The sequence below is a fragment of the Passer domesticus genome, unplaced genomic scaffold, assembly GCF_036417665.1.
Source record: "Passer domesticus isolate bPasDom1 unplaced genomic scaffold, bPasDom1.hap1 HAP1_SCAFFOLD_44, whole genome shotgun sequence".
Taxonomy (NCBI): Eukaryota; Metazoa; Chordata; class Aves; order Passeriformes; family Passeridae; genus Passer; species Passer domesticus.
Window position 1 is genome coordinate 71,727 of NW_026990160.1, and position 10,330 is coordinate 82,056.

A 10,330-nucleotide genomic window follows, 5' to 3' on the forward strand; every position below is an offset into this window, starting at 1 on the left:
GCCCCCCTTAATGGTGACAGACTCCGAATGGGCTTTGTTATCCAGTCCCATTCTGTCATCCACTGGAGGGGACTAGGATGCAGTTTCCCAGTCTCCACGACAGCTCCAGCTCCTAAAAGGGCTTCTTGGAGCTCCCCAGAGTTCACCAAATACCAGTCAAGCATGTCCTTTTTGATGGGCAATGGTATTGTGGAAGGCTCTGCTCCTGTAACTTGGATTGCCCTAAAACGTCCTTTCTGTATGAGGGATGCAATCATTTCAATTTTCAGTCTCACAGTTCTCTGTTGCTGTAGCGGTGGAGAGAGCCAGTCCAATACCCTGAGCTCCCCCGTTTTCTTTTCAAGCTGAGACAGGGCACCTGTTAAAACAGAAACAAATCCCACATCCCTGCAGGACTGAAGAATCTTCTCAAAATCCTGGAGGTGAAGAATGGGTCCTGGTTTCATTTTGCAATGTTACATAAAGAAATGTTAAAATAAAAGTAATTAGGAATTAATTTAGATAATACACACAATCAACAACACATACAAGATCAGAAAATTACTAAACACTACAACACTGAACTCTTATCCCAGAGTCTGCGACAGCTGATAAATCTTAAAATGACAGAGAATTGGAGAAATCATGTCCGGATTCATGTTTCTCCAAATTACCTCTGAAAATGGCTCAGCTGTCATAGATGGTCAAATCGCCAAGTCAAAAGGACTTGAATACTTTTTGATGCAGAAAACATCTGGGTGGATTGTCAGTCACTCCATCCAAATAGAGTTAGAACTTGGCCAGAGCTCGAACTCTAATTGGTGAGTGTCACTTAACATACCTTTTAAACAGGACTTTTAAAAACAACTGTTATAAACAAGAAACCTTAGGGTTACAAATCAATCAAACCAGCAAATAATTGAATCCTTCTGAAGTTTCTGTCAAGACAGAGATTTTCCAAACACAGCAAACTTCTTGAATTCTCTGCCGGAGTATTCCTGTAATAATAATTAAAAGAACTACAAAACTGGCAATTTGGATAAAAACCCTCAGAAACATCAAAATAGTTAGGAAATAAAAAGACAGGATTTTGAAGAGACACGTGTCTTGCAGGTGATCACACAAAAAAAATAGAAAAACACATGAAAGCCGGCTGCAAACACCACAACAACACACCAACAACAACTCTCATCACAAAAATCTGAAAACTCCCTAACAAGAAGTGCTTGAAGGGGTTAAGACAACCTTCCCAAAGTATTCATCTAGTATTAACAACAATCACTATCTATCAGCATTACTTACAAAAACCGAAAATAACAAAGGTTATAAACTTAATATAAATAATTCTTAAAACTTTGAATCATTGGGGAATTGACTGATGACCCCACAACAGGGTCTGATTCACTTTTCCCAAATGCTTTGTCTTCCAAGACACCTTGAGTAATTAAATCTTTACTAATACTTTCATCTTTACATGACATTTTGTTTCCCTGGGAACAATTTTTTACAATAGAAGCAGTTCCCTTTTTTCTTTTTTTTTTTTGGTTTTTTTTTTTTGTTTTTTTTTTTTTTTGTTTTGTTTTGTTTTGTTTTGTTTTTTTGATGAATCCAGCTGGCATTTTGTTACACTGAGATTTCTTACTGATTGACAACAATCATTAACTGATGGATAACAGGCTGGTAAGGCTGGACAGTTTGCATAGATATTTTAAAACAAAACTGAGAAAGATGACAGATAATTTCAAACACAAATAATTTCACTTAAAATAAGGACATTACAAAAACAATTAGCACATTTACATCCATTTATCTAATGCCATCTCTTAATGAATAAAAGAGAGCAAAGACCATAAAGACCATAGTATACAGAAATATTACAGTTTAAATCTTCTCACATGTAGTCCAAACAGAAACTAGGAAGTTTATTTAGATTCTGTTCCCTTAAAAGGTTGTTCCTCCCTCAGGTAAGGGAAAGGCAATTAAGTCATCAAACTTTAAGCCATCAAACCCAAATACTCAATCACTTTTAAAAAAGCAAACACATTTACAAAAAAAAAAAAAAACCAAACCGGTAAACAAACTGTAAAGCCTGTGGAACAGTTGGGTGAAATGCCCCGTATAACATCTGGATGAAGCACTGTGTGAATTTTCAGAAGTTTTCTATCCTGATCTTGAAGGAAAAAATTCCTGACCTGTTTTTTCTCAGACACTTGTTTGAATTGTTGCGATGGGCTGTCTGCTGTGGTTGCTAGGCAGCTGTGACAGGGCGGTGCCCTGAGGAATGTCTGCCCACGCCCGTCCCCGCCTGCTCCGGCACAGCCTCAGTCTGCGCTACCTCGGGGGTGCGGAAAGGAACGCTCTCGCCCGGACCCGCGCAGCCCCGATCTCCTTTGGGCTCCGCTCCGCCTGGGTCTCCGCTCGGGCTGGTTCCCCCTGGCTCTGCGCCAACACCCGCAGCCAGCAGGAGAATGTCCCACACCGCTGGTGTTCTTGTGCGCTTGAGAAAGGTGAAAAAGCCCTCCCAGCTCCAGCTTTCGGGTTTCGCGTTACTGGTGCGCGTCCGCCGCCGCTATCACTGGCACTGCGCTTGTCGCTGCCACGTATTTGGCCCCCACGTCTCGCTTTGGCTGGTCCGGGCCCTGGCTGGCACTTCCCTTGCGATCTGTGTGCTTTCCCCATGGACAGCTGCCGTGCAAGTTTTTGTCACCGTGCGCGTCACTGGACCCGCGGTGCACATGCCCGCCGCCGGCACCAAGCATGCCACCACTGCCACACGCGTTCTCGCCGCCGCGTCTGCCCCGGGCTCTCCCGCAGCCCCTGTCGCCCTCCTGGTCCCGAACTTACGCCACTCTGTTAATTCATGTACTGTATAAGGATTTTGAGAAACTCCTTGTGAATACCCATAAGCTAACAACTGTGGGAGCTCTTTCTGCAAGTCTATGTTCTTAAACTGATGCTTTTTTAAAAAGCAAACAAATAAATCATATTCTGCTTGCCTTTCCATTTCCATTTCCATTTCCATTTTCGAGAATATCGACGTTTTTGCAGCCCTTCAAGGTCTCGGCAGCACATATTGGCCGGGCTCTTCTATAAGGTCACCCAGGGCGCGGCACCTTTCGCTTTTTCAACGGTGCTTATTCGCCGTCCTTGCTGCTATAGGACCCGAACTCGTTCACCAATCCACCGTGGTTGCTGTTACCGGTTTCACGTCCGGGGTCACCATTTGAGGTAATTGGCAGAAGAAATGCGGCACTCAATATGAGTGATCAGCAAATCTCAAAACTTTATTGATAGGCACATACATTTATATTGGTGCTAATGAGGCCAATACATATTGCAAAAGGCGAGCTCATTATTGGTTAGTTACTTATCAGCTAACTACGCCTACCTTAGCATTCTTGTGGCTACTATGTTGCAGCTGTCCACATCTTTTCTTCATATTTCTAACTAACGATCCTCTCCCCCATCCTGATGTTGCACCAAGGGCACAGTGCCCTTGCCAGGTTGGGACACTGACTGCTGACTCCTATCCTCATCTCCTTCTTGCTTAACTAACAGTATTATATCAGTGTGACCTTTGTCAACTGGCTAGCTGTTCACAAATTCCTCCACAAAAGTTCTCTGTTCTATTCCAGCTCTGGGCTTTTTTCCCATACTGCGTGCGACAAGACTGTAATTTTTATTATAATTATAGTCGCTGTTATCCATCTAATTTTTAAGAAGGCTCCTGTGATTGATAGGACATTCCTTCCCCTCTCACACAGCCCGGCTCCAGCTTTCCGCTCCTTGATGCTCCTCTCTTGAAGCTCTTCAGGGAGGGACTGCCACGACCTAAGTCACCACCTCAGGTCTCCTTGATGTGCTCACTGCTGGACAGCCATCCCTCGCAGAACATCTTTCCCTCTCTGCCCAGACCTTCCTGATTCAGGGCAGCATCCCAAATGAGCTCCCAGAGAAGTTTCTGCATGTCACTGCTAGCCAGCGTGTCCCCGTGCTGGTGCAGGAAAGCTTTGTGAACGGCCACTGCTGGAAAAGCAGGCTGAGGTGGCACAAGCAGCTCCTGCACTGCAGTGCAAGCTTCTCAGAGCTCCTGTCACAGCCCCAGCCCTGCTCCCAGCTCTGTGCATTCTGCCCCAACAGAAACAGCCGCACCAGGCAAGAATTTACTGCTTTTGGAAAAATATTTATTTATCAAGATCAAGAAAACAATCATTATCTGCTAATACCAAGTATCACTATCACTAAATGTACCACTATCACAAAAACAATCACCATCCTCCAATATTAACTATCACTATCGCTAATACAATCACTATCCCCTAATATCAAATAACGCTATCATTAAAACCATCACTATCCTCTAATATTAACTATCACTATCATTAAAACAACCACCACCCTCTAATATCAAGTGTCCCTATCACTATCACTAAAAGAATCACTACCACTATCACTATTTATGGCTATCACTATCACTAATCATCTATCACTATCACTAATCATCATCCTCTAAGAGATAGTAGTCCTGCTGGTATTGGTAGGAGGGGCAAGAGGATGCTGTGGGCTGAGGTGACTCCAGGGAAATCCAGTGGTCCCGTGAAGAGGTGTTGTCAGCCAGAGCACAGAAGGAGCAGGTGGGCAGAGGTGACGGGTCTGCGCTCATGTTCTTGTACAGCTGGGCGAGCTCTGCTGCAAAGAGCTCAGGAAACAGGCGGCAGCTGTCCCTGAACCCGTTGCCTTGGGCTCTCTCGCAGCTTCCGGCTCCTTCTCCTGACTCTGCTTCACCTCTAGGCTGACCACAGCTTTCCCAGGAAGAGTCCCAGTCCTGTCCTGTTGCCTCTTTGTCCTCCTGGCTCCTCCTGTAGAAACAGATTTCCAAGAAGACTCCTCACAGATAGGAATTTGGAGCACAGTTTCCTCAGAGCCCTGCTAGGAGCCGCCTGGGCGCTCCTGCATGCTGCAAAGACTTCCTTGCCAATGGCAGCAATTAATAACTCACCTGTCTCTCTTCAGCAGCTGATGCATGACTAGATAGCCAGACACTGCCCCAAGCAGAAGCAAAGCTGAGGCTGCTACTGTCCCTACTAGGATGTAGTACTTGCTCGGGTCACAGTGTCCAGCAGTCTCGGCTTTTTGCCCACCGGATGACCCTGGCAGGAGAAGAGACAATGCAAGAGTCAGCGTTTGTGCTCTGCACTAGGCATAACCCCACAGTGTGCTTCAGCTGCCCAAGGACTGGCACTGCTAGTGGATCAGAACTGACATCTGATGTTGTCTTCAGAGATGGCTTCCTCTGGCTCTGGTGTCTTAGCATCAGGGACCAAGAGGGATCCCATCAAGCTCTCATGCACAAGAGCCCAGTGTGTGCCAGGGAGCAGCACTGCCCCATCTACTCCTCCGGGCTGCAGGCCCGGGCTGCGTGCTGGGCACCTGCAATTCACCCATGGAGAGCACTGCAGGGATACAGCAGAAATGCTGCTCTTTGCCCAAGACAGCATCTAGCAAGCACTCACCTGAATATTCCTCAGGCTCAGCAAGTGTCCTGGTGTCCTCTATTGGTTCTCTTTTTTCATGTGAGCCTGGCACAATGTCACTTTCTTCCACAGCTAAGGTCTCCGGCACAGTCTCAGAATCTGTCTCTTCAGAAAAACAAAACATTGCACACATTAACCAGAAGCCACTGCCCCTCAGCACAAGCACGGTACCATGGCCTGGGCATTCCGGCAGGCGGCGCTGACGAGGCCGCTGTCCCCCCCAAGACAGGAGGAATCGACAGCTGGATTTTCTGCAGTGCAACAAGAAGTGCAGACCCAAACCAGCCAAGACTTAATCAACCAAATGACCCACAGAAGGAGTACCTTCAGGTTCCCCCTCACCCTTGGACTCCAGCTTCAACCCGTCCCTGAGCCTGAGCTTTGCAAGGGGCAGCCAAGGCTTGCTCTGATGTCATTGCTGCTTCCATGCTGTGCTGAGCGTGTGGCGAACCCAAATTCAGCACTGGCCTTTGCCCAACATCTGGATGCCAATGTCTGCACAGAGCAGCCCTGGCCAGGAATGCTGCAACTGCAGCAGCAGCTGGAGAAGCCCCTGGCAGTCATCTGGAAGCACAGCTGCGAGCGGAGGCTGTGCTGGACCATCTCTAGGGCTCCCTGCAGGAGCTGTGAAATGGAGTGGGCCTGCAGCAGGACTCTGACTGAGTGCTTCTGCCTGTCCAGGATACAGCACATGCCTACAGGAAGCAAAAGCTCAGCTTCCCGGCTGCCAGGGTTAACAGAGTGGGATATACTAACCAGATGGGGCTTCATGCAAGGCTGCCAGGAGCTCCTCTGGAACATCCGGCAATCCTTCAGGGAACTCTTCAGGAACCTTGTCATCGTTCATCCCTATTGTTAGATTTACAAAAGCACGTTAACCCATGACGGTATTTTTCTCGTGAATAAAACAGGGAAAAGGGGCGCTCCTTTTTGTGAAGGCAGGACAGACTGACTACTCACGCTTGAGGTACCAGCTCGGAGTCAGCACGGTATCTGCCCCTCGCTCAGGGGCTGAAAGAGCACTCTCTGTGTCCACAACTACAACCAAACACCCACAAGAAGTTACCATCACGTGCACTGCCCTCATGGGCACACCTCAAGGCCTGGATGTGGAAGGCACTGATAGGGCACGCTCAAGCAGGTCTGCATCCTCACAGCTGCAGGGGGGTCTGGCTGCCCTTGGGACACTGAGCTGGTAGCTCCCACATGAAGGGAAAAGCCGTGGCGTGCCCACATGATCTGTGTGCGGGTCAGCCCTGGAGCCGGGCCAGAAGGCTGGACACCCAGAGCAGAGGGACGGACAGCCACTGCTGAGTGATGGAGAACTGGTGCTGAGCTTCCGGGCCTGACCCGACCCTCCCCACATCCTTGCTCCTTAGGAAGCTCTCTCCATGCTGCACCCTAAAGCAGCTGCAGCCCCTCACACCTCCCCTGGAGCCTCTGCCCCTCTGCCTGCCCCGTGCTGCCTTCCTGGCTCAGCCATCCCTGCTCCCGGCCCCGCTGCTGCCAGCCAGGGCTGTGTGCTGGCCCCTGCCTGCCTACCTGCTCCCTGCCCAGCTGCTGGAGCACTCTGGGCATTCTGGGCTGGCAGGGCCACGAGAAAGAGCAGCAGGAGGTAGCGGCTCAGGACCATGATCCCCCCTGCTAGCAACACTCTGCTGCTGCTGCTGCTGCTGCTGCTGCTGCTGCTGCTGCTGCTGCTGCTGCTGCTGCTGCTGCTGCTGCTGCTGCAGTGTTGCCCAGAGCGAGCACTGAAGAGCACAGTGGGGCTCTGGAACCTGACATCAAACAGAGCTCTGTGACCTCAGAACAAAGTGATGGCTGTGAAGGTCCCAATGTACACCCACGTTGCCTGTGAATTCCTGCACCTCCCCTCTACTGAATTTCCTTATTCTGCACAGGAATGGAAGGAGCCAAATGGAGAAGGGCTGGAGTATTTTGGAGGCAGCATTGTGCATGGGAATGCAGAGGCACTCATGTCTTATTCCTCAGAAATTCCCTAGAAGAAGACCTGGATGAAGGCTGCTGTAAAAAGCCCAAATTCAAGAGTGTTTCTTTGGTAGTATTTTTGTCTGAAAGAATTGTGGCAAAAACCTGCTTTTCCCATGACTTCTGCTACACTTTCATGACCTTTGATGGCAGCACTGCTTCCATCCTCCACTGTCACCCAAACATGGCTGTGCAGTGCTGACGCATCTCCCCCGTCAGCCTGGTTTACTCCCTTTATCACTTCCAATGCTACTTAAAGCTCTCTCAAGGAGCCCTGCTAACTCTGGAGCCAAGAGCCTTTTTCCCTTTCAGGCAGATGTAGCCCATGTGCCACCATCAGGCCTGCTGTCCTGTAGAGTAACCCATGGTCAAACTCCCACACTGTTGCTGGGAACACCAGGCTGCCGCCTTTTCACCTCTAGAGCCTTCCTGGGTCTGGCTCACTGCACGTGGCGGAAGAAAATACCACATGCGCCCCAGATCCCTCAAGCAGTCATCCAGAGCCCCTGAGATCCCTCTGCCTTGTCCTCGGACACCATCAGGCACCGCCACGGGACACACACAAATGTCTTGGTTGCTGCAGATATCAGGTAACACTGCTGGCCTTTTAGCCGAGCAGCTCTTCTGGCAAATAAATATGCACTAAGCTGCCACGCCATGGTCAATAGTGCTTAAAACAAAACCAGTAATTAAGCAGAGATTGATGTCACTCCCCCAGACCAATGACCAGGGGCAAATCCCTTTGGCTCAGTCTGCAGCAATGACCTTGAGTGGTGTCCCCACTGCAGGGAGGAATCTCCACACGCCCAAGAAGGGAAATGTCAGGAGATGCTGCCATTAAAATTTGGGACGGGGCATTTCTCGTCTCAAGTGCTGCCCTGTCACTCAGATGTGCCCAGGCTGGGCCAGCTCAGCAGCTCTGCAGAAGCTCTCAGTGGTGTTGCTTGGTTGTTCCTTTCTTTGGGGATTTTTTCAGTTCTGCCACAGCTTCAGCTCCCTCTGAGGATGTGTAACTTTGGAATGGAGCAGTCAGGCTGGTTTCAGCATTATTCATCCAAAAGCAGCATGACCCCCCTCCTTCATTTCCCACTGGGGGCTTTGCAAACAGGGCCTTGCTGGAGCCCACTGCAGGCACAGCCTCCTGCTCCAGCAGGAACTGCCTTTCCTGTGCCATCAGCAGGGCAGGTCCCGCTGCAGGAAAAGCCCCAGGCCAGCCCCAGCACAGGGAAGGGCTCGGGCACAAGGGCAGAGTGCCGTGCTGGGAGCTGTGCCAGGCAGAGCCTGAGGCACCAAAGGCACCGTGGCAGCAGCAGCTGCTTGCAGGGCATGGCCAGAAGCCTCCCTTGGCAGCCCGGCCTGGTGGCCAGCACTGCAGAGCTGCTGCCTCAGGGGTCCTTTCTGCCTGGGCTCTGAAAAGCCACTTCTGCTCCAGGAGCCTGCCTGGGAAGCCATTGGCCCCAGCACCTTGGGGACAAGATATGAATGACAAAACTCTTCATGCCAGCAGAGACAAGGCAGGGGCAGAGGAAAGGGCAGAGCCAGGCCCAGGGGACAGGGCTGCCATGGTGATGGCTGTGAGGTCACTGCCCCTGCAGCAGCCTGGCTGCCCTCAGCAGACATTCTGGCCAGAAGCGTTGTGAGGGCACCCAGCACATCAGAGACCCCACACAACAGGAATTCTGTGCTTGGGGAGGGGAAAGGGTTTCGCTATGTCAGGCTGCACAAAGCTCCTGCTCTTGGACAATTCTCTGGAAAAACAGTTGCAGTTTTGGGCCACTCTCATAATTGTAAAATATTTTCTTCTTTTAACAAATGTAAATCCACCCTCATTCAGTTGAAAGATGTTGGCCCTTGTCCTGTCACTGCAAGATTTGGGAGAAAATAACTTTGACTACTATTTTTCCATTTTCACAGACCTTGGAGAAGACTGAAAAATCTCCCAAGATGGGGTTTGGAGGCCTCTTCACATAACCAGCAGGGAGAGGCTGATGGCTCTGGGCTCAGTGGTGTGGAGACTGAGGACAGAACAGGAATAGCCTGGGAGGGAGTGAAGGGTGGTTTCAGAGAGGCTGGAGCTTTTCTTCATAGAGAATATAAGCATGAGAAGGCAATAATGGCACCAAGGGCAGCTGGGGAGGCCCAGACTGAATGCCATGAGAAAGGAATTTCCCTGCCAGGGCAGGGCTGTGGTGCAACACATCCCCCAGAAGGAGCCTGGAGCACCCCAAGGCTTTGTGTGGCAGGCAGAGGCAGGCAGGAGGCAGAGCTGTCAGCAAAGGAAGGGGCCAGCCAGGTGGGGCAGCGGGGGATGAGGACAGCCTGCAGGGACAGAGGCCAGGGCAGGGACACCATAGGACAGCCTGGGCTGCACAGGGCACAGGGATGGGCAGCAGCTGCCAGGCCCTGACAGAGCCACCTTGGGCAGCATTTTGGCCACGGCTGCTGGCCCTGGGCCTGAGCCAGGAGGGGACAAGTGACCCTGGCAGGCCTGGGGCCTCCTTGCCTCCTTGTCCCTGCTCAGCAGCCTGGCAGGGGCCGCCCCATGGTCCTGCCCTTGGCATTGCACATCCCCACATCCCAGAGCCCATCCCGGGAAGAGCCCTGAGCGAGGAGGGAGGGACAGGATCTGCCTGGCCAGGGGCTGGGGCTCAGGCCTTGGCCCTTTGCATTCCTGAAACACATCCAGGTTTGCTCAGCACCAGAGACACCTTTCCCTTGCTTGTCTGAAGCTGTCATCACTGCCTCCAGTGTTCTGCTCTATCTGGAACCTGGGGACACTTTCACATGAGTTTTATCCCTCAGTGGACCCCATTTAAACTACAAGAAAT

General features: G+C 50.6%; 1 protein-coding gene across 2 annotated transcripts; it reads right to left on the reverse strand.

The window, feature by feature from the left end:
- Positions 1-4,079: 4,079 nt before the first annotated feature.
- Positions 4,080-7,178, reverse strand: LOC135292729 (uncharacterized). 2 transcript variants are annotated; one of them, XM_064406827.1, is made up of 6 exons: positions 7,056-7,178; positions 6,474-6,551; positions 6,270-6,362; positions 5,493-5,618; positions 4,979-5,129; positions 4,080-4,838 (listed from the first exon to the last, which is right to left on the reverse strand). In XM_064406827.1, the coding sequence occupies exons 1-6, from the start codon at positions 7,144-7,146 to the stop codon at positions 4,475-4,477; spliced, it is 903 nt and encodes a 300-aa protein (XP_064262897.1). In that variant the 5' UTR covers positions 7,147-7,178; the 3' UTR covers positions 4,080-4,474. The 2 variants fall into 2 exon arrangements, with proteins under 2 accessions (XP_064262897.1, XP_064262898.1); XM_064406828.1 differs by lacking the exons at positions 6,270-6,362; positions 6,474-6,551 and having other exon boundaries at positions 4,083-4,838; positions 7,056-7,173.
- Positions 7,179-10,330: the final 3,152 nt, after the last annotated feature.